A 21,505-nucleotide genomic window follows, 5' to 3' on the forward strand; every position below is an offset into this window, starting at 1 on the left:
ATCGTCTTCATCTGCAACCTCGGCATGTTCCCTCTTTTCACCATTGCTTGAAGACAGACTCTTTTTTCCCCTTCAATTTTCTGCAGTTAGCTATTGACTATCCACAAAACATTCTGACAGATGACCAAAATCAGAACCTAGGCCTCCAACAGGGAAAGCCTAGTGTAATAATAGCTGAGTGGACTGCCTATGCTACACGGAACATTTCTGTCACAATGTGTCCAAGAGGCTTCCCACTTCCCACTTGGAAAACTGGTGGCAAAATAAAACTTTTATATGCAGAAAAGACATCCTTATGTTTATGTAATTTCTTAGCCTGAGAAAGACTAAGCTCATTGATTTTACAGATTCAAATCCAGATAACTGGTTTAATTTCTCTACCCATTAGAGTTGGTGACATCATGACATTCCCCTGAGTTTGGTTAATGAGACCAAGCAAGCAAATAAACAGAAAGAGTGATTAAAAAACAAAACAAAACCTAGCATAAAACAAAGCAAAAACATGTGATTTGCATCTTTTGTATTTCCTGGTAAAAGTGTCAATGGAGCTAAGAAGCCGATGTTTCTACCACTGTACTTGAACAACGAGGTTCCCACAGGAATCCTTTTTACTCTTAAGCTTAAGGCACCAGGTTAAACAAAGGTGAAAGGTCTGACATGCATATGGAATATGCAGGCTCCGAGTGATCTGTATAAAGTGTAGCCATCAGGGAAGAAGCAAAGTGGTCCATGTGTAGGGTCCTGCAGGCTTCAAGTGGGTCGGATAGATTAGAAGCACTAGGCAGTACTATAAGGCACTCCTACGGGGAAAAGAAACAAACGGGATGGCAGAAGTGGAGGAGGAGCCACGGGCAGCCAGTTGTCCACTGGCCAGGGTACTAGCCACAAGGCCCGCATCTGGGCCAGGACTCAGCGCAAGGAGGGCCAGGGGAGGGGGAGAGGCCGGTCTGCAGCTCTACAGCCAATGGGAGGGAAGCTTCACTGTGCTGGGTTGCTGTGGGCGCCTGAATCTTCTACCTGGCAACACCTGGCTTCACTCCAGGCCTTTCTAACACGATGGCTTCTCTTTCCACAGGGAGGAACCAAAGCAGACCAGCAGCTGTCTCTTCACTTGAGTTTAACTGGAGTGTAACAATGCCTTCCATCACACCAGAGGCCACTTTATGGGCAAAGTGCCACGTAAGGTGATCATCTGGAGCCCCTGACAGCTATAGGTGTGCTGAGGCGGGTATGCCACACATTTCTCATGACTTTGACAAAAACTTTAACGAAGACTTAAATTTTTACCTGCTAGGGTAAAACATCACTAAATCCCACTAAAGAAAACCCCTCAAGTTAGAGATTTTTGAATGCAAGGGAATTAGAATTGTTTATCAATAAGAAGGCTGTTGGGTGCCAGACTTAAATGTCCAAGTGTTGTCCCACGTGACAGAAATCAACCATTGTCTGTTTAGAGTAGCTGTGCAGGGCCCATTCCCCATGACCGGGTCAGCCTAGAGCAGGAAGTCCTCGGCTCGGAGTGAGAGGTTACCGTGCAGTAACACCTGCGCTCTAGTGCCCAGCCTGGACAAACAGGAACCGAAGAAAGAAAAGCGGCCCCTCTCCCGGCTCCATGCGTGTCCTGGGGGAGAGGAGTTCATTTCTCTCAGCGTTGCCCCCGGTTCTCTACTTTTTCACATGATTTTAGAGTAAGAAAGTAGTAAGACAGAAAACTCAAGAAATAAAGGGGAAAACTGCATGCGTCTCTCTTTCCTGGGAGAAGTAAAACTCTAAATAAAATCGCCTTTGTGTGGACTCCAGGCAGTAGGAGGATCAGGAGTCGGAGGTTTACTTCATAATCCAGCTATTTCAGTCCAGTACGGCAGCTCAGTGGAGACGCATAATTCTGCCCAGACACGTGAGCAGCGGCAGCGGCAGCGGCAGCAGCAGCAGCTTTGCCCTAAAGCAGGAGCAGGCTGGCCCTCGGCTTCCTCAGATGATGCTCTTTGCAGAAAGCACGGTGCGGCCTCCCGCGCTCCCCACCCTGCAGTGGTTTACACATGGCCTTTTTGGGCCAACAGGTAGAGAACAAACCCAGAGGTTTGGAAGCCAAGCCTTTTCAGGGAGGCACGGGAAGAAACTGTCCTGTGTCAGTGTTCAGTGTGCACGTTCGCAGAGACAAAAACAGAGGCCAGTCCCCATCCACGGGGACTCCCTCCAGCTTGGCCAAGGCTGCTTACAACAGCTAGTGACATAAACACCTCGGCTCTCACTGCGGCGGGGAGGAAATGATGGCACAGTCCCCTTGCAGGAGTCGGAAGGATTCCAAGGAGTTGGCTGGAAGCCACAAGTCTCAAGTGCTAGCAATATTCCCTTCCTGGAGGAGGCCCAGTCTAGAACAACCAAAGAGTATTACCCCCTAAGTTAATCAACTGTTACAGCTCCTAAAAAGATTACCCTTCAGCACTCCTGACAGGAACACGACTGCTCCGGTCCCCTGGAGAGGCCGGCAGCAAAGGGAGAAGACAGGCGTTTACATGGTTTTCACATAAAGAAGCTTTGGAAAGAACACAGTTGCATTCCAGTTGACTGCTTTTTAAGTACTCTGTGGCCTTCCTGCAGCGGTGCAAAGTGAGGCCTATTTTAGGACCTGGCTTCTTCACTGCGGCCGTAGGTGCCAACATCTCCCCAGGGTTGGGCTGTCTCACACTCGAGCTCCTGGCCCCGTGAGGAGGGAGTTCCTGACACGACACCCCCGGGAACGGGCCTTCGAGAGAGAAGAGGCTCCCCTGAGTAGGCTGCCAGCTCTGGGAGATTAATTGGCCATTTTCTCATGTGCTTTATGTGCAAGGTATTTAATATGAGATGAAAAACGGAACACAAGGGGAAGCAGGTATTCGCTTGGTCTTACGGAGGTGGCAATCCACAGATCTGCTTTTGTTTCGACAGTTTCTAAGCAGTGGAACAATTACCTAACCATACACACAGCACGTAATTTGTCAGCGCTGGAAACAGTAAGGGCGTTCATCGGCTCCATCCAAGGCGTTCTGGGCTGAACACAGCAACTCCGAGTTTTCGCGGCAGACCCCGCTCCTGAGCCGCCCTGCCCTGTCCTGGCGGAGTTTGGTGGTGGCGGCTGCTAGCCGTGCGGGCCTGAGGCTGGCACCGACGAGGCTGTCAGAAATGCCCAGGAAAGAGAGAAACCAGGAGCTCCTGGGAGACGGTTCCAGTTCTGGGTAGCTGATGGTGATGGCACATCTATTTTTTTTCCTTTTGAAAATAAGCAGAAAATGATGGGAGTGGAAAGCTGTCCTCAGAAGTTCACAGGGACTGCAGATATTTAGCAGCCCTCTGAGCGGGCCCTGGTGACAACAAAGGCCTTTAGAACAGGGATCCAGGATTTGACCCCGACTCCTGGTGGGTCTGACCTTGGGCGCCTGTGTGGTGGGACAAGAAATTCCGTGCACGGAGCAAACTAGCGGGAAGGGAGGAGCCGCCCTGCACTCAGGCCTCCGCGAGCGCCCAGCGTGCTGGGGACGGCCTCGCTGACAGTCAGAGTCACAGACACATTAATTACAGCGAAGGCAGAAGTCAGCCTCAGCGACGGGAGTGGGGAGCGAGGGGAAAGGCACTTTGCCATCAGAGCACATCTGTTTTATAATAAGCAGGTCCATAATTCTTCTTGTGAAAGACCCTGTTCTACTATATCTTCTTTGAGGCTGAAAAATATACAGTATTTCACGAAGGGGAGGAGGAAAGAGATGATTGAATTTGTTTGCCTGTTTGCCAAGTGCTTGTTTGAGATTTTCCACCCCCTTTTTTGTGTGTGCGCGATACTTTCTATAACTAGAGTGTGTGTGTGTGTGTGGGGGGGGGAGGGGTCAACCTGTTTTTCCAAGAATAAAAGGCACCGTAAGACGTCTCAGGAATGGGGCCCTGGCCTCTTAACAAGTCTTCATGCATTGGATACAGCTACTGTATAATCAGGAAATAAATGCGTGCGTGGTGCTCAGCTGCTCGGTGGAAGTGTGTGGTCTGGGGCCAAAGAACTGGCAGGAGCTGAGCGGAGAAGTGCTCACACCTGACAGCCTGCACAAGAGGCAGTCTGAACGCCACGTCTCTGAACGGACAGACGTCATAAGCTGGGGTCTGGAGGGAGCAAGGCAGGGGGAGGAGGAGCTGAGGGGTTAGACGCACCACCCTTGCAATATAAGCTTATTTTCCTGCTCTGGGAAGAGTTTAGGTGGGAGGAATGGGAGCAGTGACTTCCAGTGTCCTTGTACCTGCCGCTTCCACCTCCGTCACAGCGGTCACTCCCCTGGCTCCTGCCGCTTCCGCCTCCGCCACAGCGGTCACTACCCTGGCTCCTGCCACTTCCGCCTCCGTCACAGCGGTCACCACCCTGTTTCCTGGAAGGGCACGGAGTGAGGGAACGCTAACCACCCCGCCACACGGCCAAGCAATTTGTTTCAGTTCTCTTTCCTACAGTATTATTTTGGCACTTTTTGTTTTACTTTAAGGTGGCAATGATACATATGTGTATATATTTATTTAAACGGTATTAGATTTAATTCACTAATTAGAGTTGTAAGTTGGGTACTTTCTTAAGAGTCTAATGTTGGTAGTAGTTCTGGGTTAGTCTCTCTCTCTCTTTTTTTTAACGATTAAAAAAATGTGAAAGTAGAAGAGGTTCCATTGACAAAGGTCAAGACGAGCGTGGACTGAAGAGAAATGAGAAATACAGCATCTACAAGAGCAGGGACTGCCTACACAGGGCTCCGTGGAACGAAACTGAAGACCGTCTCTTGGAATGGACGCACTATACATCTGCCAGTCTGCACACTGATGCATTTAACAACAACCCTCAGCAACGTCCTCTAGCCAGCACCGTTAAAGTATCATAAACATCACTCATGGAGCCCCTGGAAGGTGCTCAGAAGAGAGCCGTGTTTACAACCTGGCAGAAACGGCGGAGTGTTGCATCACCGGGCGAAGGTGGGGTTCGTACCAGCAAACAGAGCAACGACATGCAGCGGCGGGTTGCAGAGGTCTCTTCTCTCTCAGGAAAAACCCTTTCCTGAGGTGGACTTCAAAGCCAGAACTAGCTCTCCTGATAACCGGGGGGCACATGCTTTCTGTGAAGGGGAGCCTGCACTCCTGATTTCCGAGCACGGGGCTCAGCTGAGGTGATCCCCACCGAGGTGACAGAGCCCGGGACACCGGCTCCCGGAAAGATCCAAAAGTAATTCCTGTGTTTTGAATATTTTTTTAGGAAACAGATGGTGATAGGTACTTGCCTTAGTTACATTATTGGCTATCAAGGCTAAATAAAAATAAATAACACAAAAATAACCCAAAGTGCCGTTGTTGGGTTGGAAATGCTTCCTCCTGTCTCCTATGTAATCAAATGGCCTCCCAAGAGCCAAAAGAAGAAAAGAGGAAAGAATAATGTCTGTACCATAAAGCACTGTGTAGACCCCCTTCTGCACGGGAGCAAGCAGCTGGAGTCCGTGGCTAAGTATAAGTCAGCTACTGGTAGGTTTTTGAGCCACAGAGGCCCCATGGACCTTAGACATCAACTTATACAGAACATACGTACAGTGATGTGTGTACATATACATGTATAATATATCTCTACATCTAGCTGAAGATGAGACGCACTCGTCCTCCAGAGGGGCCTAGCTGGCTAGCTAGGAAGCCGCTGGGGCTGACAGATCGCTGAGAGGTCGCTCCCTGGCCTTGGGCTCCTCCCTGGCCTTGGGCTGCTGCCCAGTCAGGTGTTCTGGTAGGACAGCTCGAACATGCTGCAGGCCTCCTCCAGGCTCTCATCCACGTTCAGCCTCCGCCAGAAAGACTTCTGCTTCTTCTGCAGCTCCCGGCGGACACACCTCGGGCACGGGACGGACTTTTCTTTGCACTCAGAATGGAAAACGGCTCCACAACTTTCACACCTGTAAAAGCCAACCGGGGACATGATGAGCAGGGTTGAAATGAGCAGGACACAAACGCCTGAAGTCCCGTGGCCTCTGGGCAGCTCGGGACACATTTTATTCCAGACGGCCCTGCAGCTGGGAAGAGAAATGACTCATAGAAATGCACGCTTTCCTTTTCCAAATGTTCAAGGTTGAACTGCACTTGAAAAACTTTTTTTGTGTGTGTGATGAGAACTAGCTGGGGAAGGCTTTGGGCTTACCAGTGGAATGGAGCCAGCACTCAATAGCAACTCCGTGATCCTAGTGACGACGGACAGAGCTCCTGCTCGGATAGCTTCCTCTCCGTGGAGAAAGAAGGCTGTTAGTAACTCCAGGAGGAAGCGGCAGAAAACGAGAGGGAAGGGCCTTTCCAGCTGAAAACGCTCCTCACGCCAGGGAACCCCGGTGTTCCAGGCATGAGAACCAGCTTTCTGCTTCGGTTAATATGAGCCAAGTGGCTCCCCATTAATTCCCTGCCTCTGTTGGACAGTATGGGAAGGTGAAATGACATATTTTCATTTTTTGAATGCTATCCTGCAGTCTGTTGTTCTTATGAGTTTTTCTTTTTTTTAAAATTAGGAACCCTCAGCCCAGCCTTTTAAGCCAACCTTTATAAAACAAGTGGGAACAGTAAAGCATGAGAGTGAGGGAGAGAACATAGATTCTTACAACACCCAGATAGTGTAATTTGTAAGAGGAGACATTCCAGGTGGATGACTAGTGTGTTGTTTGGCTTGGTGGTGGAAACCTATGCAGGAGGCGACACGGCTTGTTTTGACTGCAAAGTCTTTAATAATGAGTAACTGACAGGCCCGACTGTAACTGCATTGGTGGGTGGCTTGCCAATGTGGATTAATTTCTCATCCTTCCACACATGAGCGACAAGTGACTATTAACTTGCTCCCAGAGCCCAGGGAATTGGGCCCACGTGATCTTGTTCAACCAGCAACATCAGGAAGGGGCCAGCACCGGACCAGGTCCAAAGCCAGCTGTGGCTACAAAGGAACCCGTCCTCAGGGCTCAACCTGACTCCTCTCTTGCTTTTCCTGTCGTCTCCCGAGTTTTGCTCCTGGGCTCTGGATGAGCACCATTCCCTGGCCGGCCACTGGCTTGTCCCTGGCACCAAGCGGCATTCCGACAGGCCTGTCACAGGAGGATCTTCCTAGCCTCGCTTCCCCCAGGAGAGAAGGCAGTGACTTGGAGGGGAGTCACTGGGGAGGGCTAGGCTTAGGGACAGAAAGACGTCTCTCTCTCTCTCTCTCTCTCTCTCTCTCTCTCTCACACACACACACACACACACACACACACACACACACCCCGCCCCAGCAGCCAGCAGTCTCGCCCCCAGCTCGGCTCCCTGGGCCCAGTAAGGAGAGTAAGCAGGCGGCAGAGGGATAGCTGACTTCCGGTCTCATTGGCACATCACCTTCTGGACGTGTGACTGCTGTGGACTGAATTGTGCCTCCCCTGTCCCCACTCCAATGTTGAAGCCCTAACCCTCAATGTCACCATAGTTGGAGATAGGGCCTTTAGAAGTAATGAAGGTTAACTCATAAAGGTGGGCCCTGGTCTGCTAGGATTAGTGCCCTTACAAGAAGGGACAACAGATTGCTCAGGGGAAAGGCTGCTGAAGGACTGCAACAAGGTGGCCCTCTACAAGCCGCAGGAGAGCTCTCCCAGAGACCACACCCTGCTGGACCCGGACCCGGGCCCCCAGCCTCCAGGACTGAGAGGAGTAAGCCAGCCCTTCTGTGGTCTTGTGTACGACAGCCCAAGCAGACTAAGACAACGACCCTGAGCAAGGTACTCCAGCTCTCTGAGCTTCCTGCAGTTCCCTTACCCATGAGGGAAGGGAAGGCACGCCAGCTCTCTGAGCTTCCTGCAGTTCCCTTACCCATGAGGGAAGGGAAGGCACGCCAGCTCTCTGAGCTTCCTGCAGTTCCCTTACCCATGAGGGAAGGGAAGGCACGCCAGCTCTCTGAGCTTCCTGCAGTTCCCTTACCCATGAGGGAAGGGAAGGCACGCCAGCTCTCTGAGCTTCCTGCAGTTCCCTTACCCATGAGGGAAGGGAAGGCACGCCAGCTCTCTGAGCTTCCTGCAGTTCCCTTACCCATGAGGGAAGGGAAGGCACTCCAGCTCTCTGAGCTTCCTGCAGTTCCCTTACCCATGAGGGAAGGGAAGGCACGCCAGCTCTCTGAGCTTCCTGCAGTTCCCTTACCCATGAGGGAAGGGAAGGCACTCCAGCTCTCTGAGCTTCCTGCAGTTCCCTTACCCGTGAGGGAAGGGAAGGCACTCCAGCTCTCTGAGCTTCCTGCAGTTTCCTGCAGTGAGGCGGAGACACTGTGACCACACACCTCACAGGGGTGCTGTGTGGCTCAGACAGCACCTGGCAGGTAGTAAGTGCTCCGCAGAGCTACGGCTGCTCTTTCGTGTCAGCAGCTGCCTTTCTGCAGGTCTTCATTTCAACCGGCTTCACCCACGTCACCGTGGTGACCTGAGGACATCCGGATCAGCCCCTTGATTTCATAGATAAGAAAACTAAAATTCTAAGAGGAGAAGTGATTATCTCCTGAGGACACAGTGAGTTGAAGACTGTTGTGCCTGGAACTCGGGACTCCGGCAGCCCAGCTGTGGCTCTCACTGAGAGCCGGTCCTCCAAGCGAGAACAGGTGCCCTACGGTATGGAAACGCAGGGCTCAGAGTCCGAACGCTCGTGTTCAAATCTGACATCTTTCCTGGAGTGATCTGAGCAAGCGGTTTACTTCCTTGGTGCTCCGAGGCTGCTCACAGGGACCTTCTTCCTGCTCACTGGGGTCTGCCAGACTAACGTGGGTGCGTGTTAGGACAAGCCGAAGGGCAAGGGCTCCCAGGAGCGGCTGTGCGTGGCACCATCTCTCATGGTGACTAGTCTTCTCGACACTACTGCTGTACTGGCCGGGGCGGTAGATGAGCTGGATCATCTCTAGCATCTCTCTGCCCCCAGCCCCTCGCTGCTTCCCATGGGGATGAAGGTCAGGCCGAGGGCTGCCTAGAGTCCCTCTTTTCTATACCAGCTCCTCCCCGGTGGCAGTGGTTTTGTCCCCACTGGGTCATGACTCTGTGTAACCTCCTATCAGTGAAGTGACACTAATGGTGGCTTTATCATATAAATTTCCTCCTTCCTGCCCCCTTTGCCCTGCTGAGCTAGTCAGTGATTCACACACATGGGGATGCTGCCCTAGGGCAGCGATTGATAAGGAGAGAGCCGCTGGGTTCCTTCAGTGCCACTCCCTTATCTGTGCTGATACCAGGGCCCCGCCCCCCTGGTGGAGGTGGAGTCTTATCGGATATTTCTGGTGCAGTAAACACCCACGGGTGATGGAGGGCGGGGTGCACCTGCTCTTTCTAGCCAAAGGTCAGTAACCGAAGAAAAAAAAGTGAGATAAAAAATTAATGATTTCAAAATAGAACCAAATCCTATTTTCTAACAATTTGTAACCCAGCAGGCATCTTTTGAACTGTATAATGGATAGACTGATCAATGACCTTCCCAAATTCAGAGGCTCTGTTGTTAATTTTCCCCTGGATTTTTTCTTTAAAGGACAAGAATAAGGGTAGGAAAAGGAAGGAGGAAGAGAAACTGTTCTCTTACATCAATTTGATGGAGCTCTGTAACAAAAATGTAATCAATGTGCAGGAAAAATAAAGCTTTCCATTAAAAGTGCAATACATAGGTAAGCTCCTCTTTAAGAATAAGACTTTATTAAAAAAAGGATCTTTCACTTTAAAAAGTCACTGCCTCTTTAGTATTTACTGACAGTCCTGACTGTATTTAAAATATGATTTAACAAATGCAACTTTTCAGGACATATCTTTTATGTAAGACAAATCTACTAGTGTAATCATCTGTGCAGAAAATTGCCACGGAAAATGAAAGAGAAATGTCCCCTCGGTGTTCCTGAGTGATAAATCAAAGGGAAGCCGGCACCTGCATTTCTAAGTCACCCAGCCCAGCCATCAGCTGTGGCCTTGCTTTTGCTTGTTGCTGTACAGAACAGAGAACAAAGACCTATGTCCTCCCTGCCCAGTGTCAGAGAATGCCACCGCAGGCAGACATACTGGCTGCAGACCACCGCCAGCCGATGGGCATTTCCTTTGCTTCACTTAATCCAGGCATCTCAAGCTCAGCACCACTGACATCTGGGGCCAGACAGTTCTTGTTATGGGGCCCGTCCTGTGCACTGGGGGATGTTCAGCAGCATCCCTGGCTCCTCTGCTCACTGGATGCTAGTACCACGCCTCCTCCACTGCCCCCGTTTGTGACAACCAACCATGTCTCCAGACACTTCCAAATGTCCCAATGTCCCCTGGGGTGGAGGTCATCCCAGTTGGGAACCACCGACCTAATCTATCTGGAGAGGTCATCGCAGAGGAAGTACCCAGGAAGTAAGACAATGCGCCTCCAGGCTTGTCCTCAAACCTGTTCATATCACTTTGACAAATATATATGTTTAATATATCATTTGATTAAAATAGCTGAAATTCACTAGCATTAACTATCCTGTGTTTTCGAAAAATAAATCAGAACATCATTTAAGAAGTCAATGCCCACGACACAATTCTCTGCATTGCTCTGTAACCCTTAAGTTTCTATCGACTCACTGATCTTTCAGTCCTCCCCAAAACCATCTCGGTGGCAGGCCCTCAGTCGCCTTTATTTGCTCTTCAGCCCAGGACTTTTGGCCAGTTTCTCTGTGGCATCCTTTGCTTCTTCATCCCTGTCTGAGCCATCTACCAAACCCAAACCAAAAACTTCTGTATTTGCTCCATAACATCAAGTGCTCTTATGTGACCAAAGCAATTAGGCTTTAGCAACTACTCTAGTGGAGACCGGTGGATATCAATGAGGCCACTGAGTGCATGGGGAGAGCTGACCAGAGTAAGGAATCCAGAGTCCTTGGCCCAGCTTAGCCATAGAGCCACTGGGATCTTGGGTAAGTTACTTCATCGCTGAACCTCGCTCTCCACAAAAGTAAAAGAGAAGATTGGATTAGATAGTGTCCAAGGTTCCTTCTAACGTGTCGATTTCGCACGGGAGGGAAAAGGCTCCTCTGAGCTTTGCCCTCCTCCTTCCAGACTCCCCTGTCCCGAAGTCTGTGGATGAACGCAGGGGAAAGGGGCCTCGTTGGCCTCTCGTGGGAAAGCCCCTGACTGACGAAGCGGGGACTGGTGAGATAAGCCTCAAAGTGAAAAGCATTATTTTAAATTTTATTTATTTGAGATGATTAGCCAAAAGCTATGAAATAATTTATATGAATTAGTACAAGAAGCTCTGACTAATCAGGAATTTGGCCAAAAGGAGCTGACTCCTCCCCATTTCATAAAATTTCAATTAAATATTAAGGATTGCTTTCGAAGTCTTCTCCCATCCTCATCAGCACCAAATCTCTCCAAGAAAAAAAAAGGATTGAGGCTTTTGAGGGTGAGGGGTGGGAGCTGGCTAGGGACAACAGTCATCTGCCCCCCTGTACGAAAGTATTGTTGGTGTTTGAACCACTGGGACAGCCAAATTGGCATGAACCAGGTACACATCAGCACCGAGACACCGTGGGATGTGGGACCAGAGGGAGGAACTGAGCTGCCTTGCGGAAGCTCCAGGGAGCAATGGCATCCATGATCCATGTGTGCCCTGGGAAACTGGTCCCCCTTCTCGAGATAGGGGAAGAAGAAACACCTCTACCATTTTGGGGCAACACAAATCGCTTTATACATCTTAATAAATCACCATAGAACGAGACTCTACACATTTTATTAACAGTCGTTCATCTGAAAATTAGCTTACTGACTGACTTACGCTAAGTGAGAGAGAAGTTCATAACCTACAGATCTAATAGTCAATTGCTAAGAGGTATAATAAGAACATGGCATTCTTATTACAGCTATCAAAACCAAGAAAACCAACCTGCTACAAACTAACAGAACTAGATATACCCAGGGAAAAAGGTTTGCTTCTCAAATATTATGGCAAAGAAGCAAGAATTCTCGGCTGTAGACAGTTTCCTGTTCTGGAATGCTGATGATGTGAGACCAATTAGAGACAGGCTCCATGGCTTTGTCTGCACCCTTCCAGATTCTAGCTGCACACAGGAAGGTCACAGGAAACTGCTAAAGGCCCCTGCCCCAAGCTGAGATCATGAAATGCTTCTGCTCTGTTGATGTTGGGTCCTACTCCTGCTGCATTTTTATTTTTGGCTCAGGCAGTGACCTCAGATATTTCACCAGGATTCAGATTCAGCCTTGAGTTTGGTTGGATCTCTGACAAGCGAAAGGACAGGCCTGCAGAGCAGGGTAGAAGTCTGGCGGATTTCCACACAGCAGAGCCCACAGTGACTAGGGTGGGGTGCAGAAGTATGCGCACATTATTAGGCATGCGAGCATGGTTTGGTAGATAGCTGCTACGTAAGGCGCCCTACAGAACCACTAGCTATTATTGGGTTTCCAACAAACCAAGATGATTATTTAAATTTCTTAGCTAAGGGAGGTAGTTATTTGGCCTGGTTATTTTAATGTTTTGGGTAGGTGTTTTCTTCTGTTGTTGTGTCAGTAAATAAACGTAAGCAAACAACTTATAATTTGCTTGAAGAAGAAATCAGCCAATATTACATACAGTACATGACTGAGTGAGTGCCTATGGGCTATATATTTACTTACATATTTTAGAATACAGACAGGTGTTACTACATACTCTAAGATAAAATAAATTCGATATGCTGTCACAGATTCACTCTATGGGGGGAAATAGCAGGGTTGAAATAAGAAAGGTTAACACACAGTTTCAGTAAGGAAGTGATTATGGTTGGCGCTGATGGCTGAGGAGGAGCCACCCCTGGGCACCACCTCCAGGCAAGCCCTGCGCCAGGATCGCCGGACAGTCAGGTTATCCACACGCTCCAGAGGCCCCTTGACTCCACCACAGACGCAGGAGGGGCGGGGACAAAGAGCAGAGAGTGTGGAACACTGGATTCCAGAACTGCTGCTACACCGTGGGCCTCTCACAGTTAGGAGTGTTCACTGCATTTTCCTTTTCTTTTTGGCTGAGGATAAGGATATGGGGGCTAAAAAGGTGTCCATGCGGTTTGACTAGAACTGTAAGAGGCTGGAAAAGATCCCACTCCTCTGGCCACATGTCTGGCAGATGAAGGCGTATACGTGCTCGCCTGTAAAGCTATTCCAATAGTTCCGAATGGTGAATGCAAATACAGTAGATCAAAATTAGACGTTTAAATTAGGCAGCATCTGTAGGGCCCTTTGCCCACGCTTTTACATAAATTATCTTTCCATTAGCTCTCTGAGCTAGCTACCTTTTGTTTTCCTACTTTTAATAAGTCAGTCAGTACACATAAATGAAATGAAAGTATAAAAATAACAGTGGCTTATTTGGTCCCAGGTCTATCTAGTGAGTGATCAGTTGTGGGATGGATGCCGGTCTACTGACTTGAAATCAGGCCCTTCCCCCATTATTGGTCACTTGCTCCTTTAAGTTATTCAAAACATCCCTAAATACCTGCTAAGACCCAAATCTGGGAAGAACAATTGGTATGTCCTACAGTGATCTTTTTATTTTCCTCTTAGTCCCCAGAGGTAATTAAGGAAGGCTTTGCCCTGACTGCACCCACAAAGCATCTGGCTTTAACAAGTCCTGCACTTTTAATTTGTAAACCAAGCTCCGCTTTGACAAAAGCTTTACCTAAAATCTTGGCTTTGAAATAGAATGTAAACAAGAGTTAATTAATTCATTTGTTAATTTTGCTAGCCTACTGGGGACAGTAACTCCCTGTTGTTACCTTTAGTGCAAAGGCTTAATACAACCTCTTCATGATTTGTGGATGGTAACAGAACTTCTCAACAATATTCTATGTAGGGTATAAAAGCATAATAGATTTGACCTGGATGAAACAGTTTTTTGGGATTGGGAAAAATGGATACTTCTGACACTTTTAAGCTTATTTATTTATTTACTTATTTTTATAGTTCACCTGGCAGCGAATATAATTCTCAACAAATGTCCATCTCTTGGGGATTACTTTAGGAAAATCTTATTTAATATTAGAAAAGTAAAGGAACTGCAGAAGGATTTAAATTTTTTCTACGATTTCCGGAAAGAGCTAGAATATATTATAGTTGTAGCCACAGAGAACCATAAATAAGAGCAATGGCTTTCTGTAAGAATTCTTAAGGCCATTCAAAACACCTAAGAGCCCAAGAGATATCTTGCTACATCTAAGACAAAGGAAGGGAATATGAGAGTATTATCAGGCTAATGCAGAATAAAAAAAAAAAACAGCAATCTTGGCATATACGTAGATTCCACTGATTCCCCAACTCTACCTTTTTTATGTAAAAATTAAAAATTTAACTGTCAAGTTTTGAAGTAAGCCTCTTTAAAAGAAATAATTTATAAGGATGATCTGTATTTAAGACTCTGAATAGGATTTACTTCCATTTAACATATTACATTTCAGTTCCTCAAAGTACTCAAACACTTAATGGAGCCAAAATAAAAGAAAAATTTCAAGCATGGCTAATTCGAAAAATGCAAAAAAGTTCAGAAGGTAAACCAAGTCTAATTTTATGAGCAGCATTCTCAGTTGCTTAGGAATAAGTTAGTGATATAAATTTAGGAGAAAAGCTTGCAAAGAAACGATCCAAAGTGTTTCATCATAACTTCAGACTAATCTCCTATTTGTTGCCTCTCACCAATACAATTCTCTTAAGATGCTATTACATAATTTTCTAATACTCTAAGTATTCTAAGCCAGTGACCCTCAAAGTGTGGTCTCTGGACCAGCCAAACCAGCATCACCAGGAATTTGTTAAAAATGCAAATTATCAGGTCCAGATCCAGACTTACTGAATCATAAAGGAGGGTGGGGCCCAGCAATCTGTGTTTTCACAAGCCCTCCAGAGAATTTCATGAATGTGAAGGTTTGAAAACCATTGTTCTAGGCCAATCATTTCCAGACAGCAGACTAATATTACGCAGAGCTGTTCTAAATATTTAAAACAAAAATATGACTTTGCAAAGCGAAATTAGGAAGTGATTAGCTAATGTTTTTATATAGGGCTTTATATTTCATATATATTATTTTCTTAAAGCTAATAGATAAATCTCATTTAATTACAAATAATAGGTAGTGGTTTATGTTATTGGCCATTTGCATGTTTTTTTCAGTAAATTAGTTTATACCTCGTGCCTGTTTTATATTGACTTTTACTTACTGACTTTTAAAGATTTTTTATATTCAGGAAATCAGTACTTTATCACATGTGTTAAAAATATTTCTCCAAGTTTACTGTTTAGATTTGTTTTTTACCTACAGAAATTTTAAAACTTAATATTTCTTATGTTCTTATTTATTACTTTTTTTAGTGAGAGAGGAAGAGACAGAGAGAGGGATAGATAGGGACAGACAGACAGACAGAGAGATGAGAAGCATCAGCTCATAGTTGTGACACCTTAGTTCAGTGGTTCTCAGAGTGTGCACCAGTGTGCACTGGTGTGCCCTGGAAGATTTAGAGGTTTGCCCTATGGTATTCCAGAGAAATATGTGCCTGTTGGGGACCAAAAGTCCAACAGGGTTTTTGGAGTTGAGATTTTTGGGGGACAGAGGTGTGGGGAATTGGCTGTAAACTGACAGTCTGCCCAACCCCCCACCTCACTTGCCTGATTAGGTTGCAAAAGGCTGTTAAGCTGTGGTGCTGGATTGTTTACACTACCCCCATGTTCCCTGGAAAAACTGGAGGCAAGTTTCTTCTATCCTTTGTTTGGTGTAAAGTTAAGATGATATGTATGGTGGGGGTTTTCTGCAGCTTGGTAAAATTCTTGGGTTGCCTTGGAAACATGATCAAAGATCTCACTGATTTTGCTAATGGCCCACTTTGCCCTATAAATAAAGCAAGATAGGGTTTTTGGGTGCGCTTTGTTCTTGCCAGCAGCAATTACAGGGCTCTCCCAACCCCTTATTTTCTTAATTCTTCATATATTCTTAATTCTGCACCATTCCCACTCGGGACCTGGAATTACTAGCTGTGCTGGTTCGCGGCATGTGCCCAGATATAAAAATAAATATAGTTACTCTATTATACCATTTCATTATGGAAATACAGCTCTTTTTTGTTAACACATCATTATTATATTTATTATTAACACATCATTATATTATTTTTAGATAAATACACCCAAATAAAATGGATAGATTTCTCAAAAAGATACATGATATTGAAGAATCCGATTCTGGAAGTGAGCAAAAGTTAAGTGTAAATATATATAAGACTTGAAGACTGACAGGCAGAATTTAATTTATAGCATTTTCCATCACTTAACACTGAACAATATGATTATATTAGAAACCCATTCATGGAAGCTTCAAGTAATTTTGGTTTAACATTAACAGAAGAAGAACTGGCAGATATATCTACTGATCGTGGATTGATGATTAAACATAAGGAATTGTCTCTTGAAGCCTTCTGGATTTCTATAAAAGAAGAATATGTGGCAATATCTAAAAGAGCTTTGAACATTTTACTGCAATTTTCAACATACTATTTATGTGAATTAGGCTTTTCTATCCTCAACACAATTAAGAGTAAAAAGAGGAATTCTTCAATGTATTGATGAGGAAATGAGAGTTTGCCTTTCAAATAGTATATGCCCAAACATTGAAGAAATAGCTAGGACACATCAGGCTCATGTTTCTCATAAACACAAGAATGAAAAAACTTAACACGTTCACGCTGGGATCTGCCGAATTTACTAAATATTACTAAGAATGTATCTACATATATATACATATAAAAATAACTTTTTTGTCTTTTTAAAATTTTTTAACCCCTCTTTTTTTCGAATTCTAAAAAGTATAACTCAAAACATGTAACATAAAAATGTTTTTAATGTCAGAATAAATTTAATTTTGTTGTATTTATTTCATTTAATTACCATAAAAGCATGCTTGGACTTTTGGACTTTATCTTTTTTTCTTTAATATTTGACTTAATTATTATAACATATTTCTCAGAAATTTGTATATAGTGTGCCTACAATTATTTGTAGGATTTTAAATGCGTCCTGACTTCAAAAAGTTTGAGAACCACTGCTTTAGTTGTTCGTTGACTGCTTTCTCATATGCGCCTTGACAAGGTTGCTCTAGACTAGCCAGTGACCCCTTGCTCAAGCCAGTGACATTGGGCTTCAGGCCAGCGCCCTTTGGGCTCAAGCCAGTGACCATGGGGTCATGTCTATGATCCAACACTCAAGCTGGTGAGCCAGCACTTAAACCAGCAACCTTGGGGTTTCAAACCTGGGTCCTCAGGGTCCCAGACCAATGCTCTATCCATGGAGCCACCACTTGGTCAGGCTAATATTTCTTGTTTTTAAAAGCATTTTACCAGTTCTTCTTAGTGCCTGAGGCAGAGGCCATGAAGCCATCCTCAGCACCCAGGGCCAACTCACTCCTATCAAGCCATGGCTGCAGGAGAGAAAGAGAGACAGAGAGAGAGAAAAAAAAGCAAAAGGAGGAGGGGTGGAGAAGCAGATGGGTGCTTCTCCTGTGTGCCCTATTCGGGAATTGAACCTGGGACATCTACATGCTGGGCCGACACTCTACCACTGAGCCAACCAACCAGGGCCTGCTTCATCTAGAATTTATCTTGATGTATGGAGCATAGTAAAATCCCGCATCACTTTTCTTTCTGCAGAAGGCTGTCTTAGTTCCCAGTTCCTTATATGGAATGATGCATATTCTGTTTCACTAATTTGCTGTGACGCCTTTACTGTGTACCAAATTCCCATATACTTGTCTGTACTTCTGTACTTGATGAAATCGCATTCCATTGACCTGTGTGTCCCTATGCCAGCATTAAACTGTGTATTTTATAATACATTTTTATATCTGGTAAAAACAGTCTCCTTTTATGTAAACAACCTTAGAGGTCAAATTCTATATTGAATATAACAGGAAAGTTTACTGAAACCTATCTTATTTTTATGTTAAGCAAAAAAAATTTGGATTGTATACTGCTAATTACATTAATTGTATACAATCAATCAACTAATTAAAATATTATAGTATAGTTTTATTTATAAGGTTTATTTAAAATGAGGTGCAAATGTACTTGTATAAACATCTTAGGTTGTCAAGGACTATAAGCCTTGGTTAGACAGTTGACTTTTTGAACACAGATTCCTTTTCCTTTTTATATAGTGATAAAGGTATTGTTCAAATTTGATGAGTTAAATTGTTTACATGTTTATAAGATTAAGAAACATAGTTCAATTGTTTAATCATGTATAAATGTTTAGTAATTAACATTATCCACTTTGCATGAACCATGCATGTATTATCTTGCAAAAGTATTGCAATAATGCTCAAAACCTGGAATACATTAACACTGAGTGAGGGAAGAAGGCATGGACAACATGCATGCTTGAACAGCCCCTTTCATTTAGTGAGGGCATTCTTGGGAACTTTTGTTTCCACTCTGCATGTTAGTAAAAGTGATGGGATTGATAAACATAGCAATAAAAAGAGTTATGCTATGAGGGGCAATACACAGATAAGTAAGGCACCTGGAAGTCACTGACGGTTTTATTTCTTTCAGACTATATATATTCATAAGATAGGAACAGGGTGGGGAAGGCTAGACAGTAGTACATCAGCAAAGAAAAGTCAAAGGCAATGACGCGGTCGCTCACAGAGGGACCCAATGGCAGCCTTGAGCTTAGGTCTCTGGTTAGCAATGTGCTGTGCTAACTAATAACCAAGCCTTTTCACTTGCATTATGTCTGGGTGGTGGGAGACCTTTGAGAAAAACCAAGGTAAGCAACTTTCAGGTGCAGTTAGGTGCGCAGCAGAGAGTTAAAGGTACTGTTTGCAGGTACTTTGGTACTTTCTAAGCGTTAAGGTTCCTCTGATTAGGTCTCTTTTAAGCAGTATACTCTCAGGGAAGCCAGAGGAAGGGAAAAGACATCTTTCTTGCTTGCTGCTTTGACATTCACATCATTTCTGTCCCTAAATCCCTGGGCTGGTCCCTCTTTCAGGCATTACAGGAATCCCCTCCCAACCACACACAGGTTACCTGAGACCCCACTCCCCCACTCCCTAACGCTCCACAGCGCCCCTCCCCCGCATCCCAGGCTTCCTACTGCCAATGGAACTTTGCTGCTCCTTTCATTTTCAATTCTGAATTTTTTCTTTCAAATCATTGATGTATGCTGCTTTCCGGCTATGTCTTTTAATTTAATTTTCCTCCACCATCAAGGATTCTTTGTCAATGCCAAACAAGATCTTTCCATTTAAGTTAAATTCATTGAAGTTAGTGGCTTCCAATGTTTCCAACACAAACTTTGAAAACCATCAACTACCACCAGAAGTAATCCAGACTTGCTAAGGGTAGGTAGTGGAGTCCTCCGCCCTCCTAATGTGGTTCCCTCTTAGGCCAGTGCTCCCACAAGAAGGGAGAGGCAGAGCAAGTTCCACACTGGACACACCAGCCTGAATCTTCCTCTGGCTATGGCAGTGCTTTGGGTGGGGAATGCTGACCCCTCAGGGGCTTCAGGGGGTTAAGGGTTGGAGGCGGGGCTGGGAGAGGGGTGGGAGTTACAGGGGATGAGAGTGATGAGAGAATGGTTGCTAAATTCCCCCCGACTCTACAAAGGTTCTGTGCTCTGACACACGGTCAAGTCCGTCCAATGGTGACTTTTGTACAGAGTGTGAACATCTGTGGACAGGGCCTTTCTCACTATGTAAGTGTTTTGAAGGCATCCCAAACTGAACAGATGCTTATTAACGGTGGCCACAGAGAGCACGTGCAGATGCTTCTTAATGCAATACTGAGTGGTCTAGTGAAATTATGATAATATACATTAGATACTGAAACAAAACCAAAAATGATTTTTTAAAGACAACTTTGACAAGATATTACTATCTGTGCTCCCATGATCAGTTGGATGAAAAAAGTCTAGAAATATTGTAAACATAAACCAACAAAACCAAGATATTACTGTGCCTTTTGTAATTCTAAAGTGTAAAACAGTTCATTTCAGAACATACTGCTCAGTCTGAAAAGTCAACATTTTTTGTATGGTAAGGTAAATACCCCTTCTCTTCCCTATTGTGTATTCAAGTTACTTATTTACAGTCCCATAGGGAAAGAAAAAGCTCACACTAAAAATGACCTAAAAGATGTCCTGAAAATTAAATTATCTGAGCAGCTTAGCAAAGCTCATACTTTTGACATTAAACTTTCCATTGGGTTGGTAAAACACATCTGTCCCTAATATATTGAGCTATCACTCAATAAAGTCACATATCTTGGTAATGTCTATATTGAAGTGGACAATTTCCCTGGAATTAGTTTAAAAGCTATTTAAAGTAAAAGAAAATATGTTAGGTACAGATCTGAAAAGCTAAAATAAAGCAAATTCTTCATTTATTCCTGAATTATTTATTGAGCATTTACTGTGTGGTCTTCTAGATAAAGGGGGAAGTGAGCAAGATAGAAAAAGTCGGTTTCCTCATGAAGCTCACATTATTTCAAAACTGTGGGTAGAATCACAATTTGGATTTCTATCCTAATTCTTATGAATAAATTCTGGCTAAATCAGTCAACTTTCCTGACAATATCATGAAAAACTATCAAACAGACTGACACAAAATGCTAAGTAATAAAGCGATGTAAAACTCTTATTTCTTTTGTCAGTAAGAGCTTAAATCAATGCCATATGCCTGATATGCAGATGGGGGGGTTGTCAGAAAAGGTCACACAGCAAATTAGCGGCAGAGTTGGGAATGATATGTAGAATTCTTTATTCCTAGGCCAGTGATCTTTCTGTGGACTAGCCTGCCTCTATTTATTAAATGGATCAATTAAAATTAAAATTTTTTCCTGTTAAAGTACCTATCAATAAAAGTTTATAAATTAAAAGTGATTATTTTCCTGGATCTGATACGATGTGACAAAAAAGCTGGATATACAATTATGTATTCAATACAATCTCAAGTTTATTAAAAAATATGCATATGTATATTGAAAAAATTTATACTTTTGTGTACTTTTCAAATTTTCTATACTGAACATCAATTCATTTTATAGTCAGAAAGTTCAGGTATGAGTTAAACAATGGTGAACATTTCCCCCTCCAGGCAACAAAAAAATGAAGATTGTCTAAAATGTTTAGAGATAAGATGATTAACACAATATTAACCAGACACGTAATTAGAAGCTTGGTAAAAAAATATGTCTAGGTGGAGATGACAGCCATCTATTCAAGTGACCAAATGGCTTTAAAAAACAATGGTGGCCTCACCAGCTAACATTGTGTTTATAAAATGCACCGTATTTATCAAGTGGCTTAATGGCAGAAAGGGTCAGGTCATTCCTGAGGGTTTCACAAAAGTCTTGTCTGTGTTAGGCATTCTGAGACATTTTGATGTGTGAATACAGGAGCCACCAGGCCAAGGTGAAATGTCATTTACTAAGTTACTCTTTGACCAAAGCTTAAAAGCCCCAAAAACTAG

General features: G+C 44.6%; 1 protein-coding gene across 3 annotated transcripts in view; it reads right to left on the bottom strand.

The window, feature by feature from the left end:
• Positions 1-1,357: 1,357 nt before the first annotated feature.
• PLEKHM3 (pleckstrin homology domain containing M3) overlaps positions 1,358-21,505 on the bottom strand; it is a 193,986-nt gene continuing 173,838 nt past the window's right edge. Inside the window, exons 8-9 of one of the 3 annotated variants that reach the window (XR_010746655.1) lie at positions 4,401-5,930; positions 1,358-4,317 (exon numbers count right to left, since the gene is read on the bottom strand). Coding sequence is in view for 1 of the 3 variants with exons in the window: in XM_066346406.1 (XP_066202503.1) it covers positions 5,753-5,930 (178 nt within the window). In the remaining 2 variants the exon portion in view is untranslated. Of the gene's footprint in view, positions 5,931-21,505 lie in introns of all 3 variants that reach the window. The other 2 variants (XM_066346406.1, XR_010746656.1) reach the window with 2 other exon arrangements.

The sequence above is a fragment of the Saccopteryx leptura genome, chromosome 7, assembly GCF_036850995.1.
Source record: "Saccopteryx leptura isolate mSacLep1 chromosome 7, mSacLep1_pri_phased_curated, whole genome shotgun sequence".
NCBI lineage: Eukaryota > Metazoa > Chordata > Mammalia > Chiroptera > Emballonuridae > Saccopteryx > Saccopteryx leptura.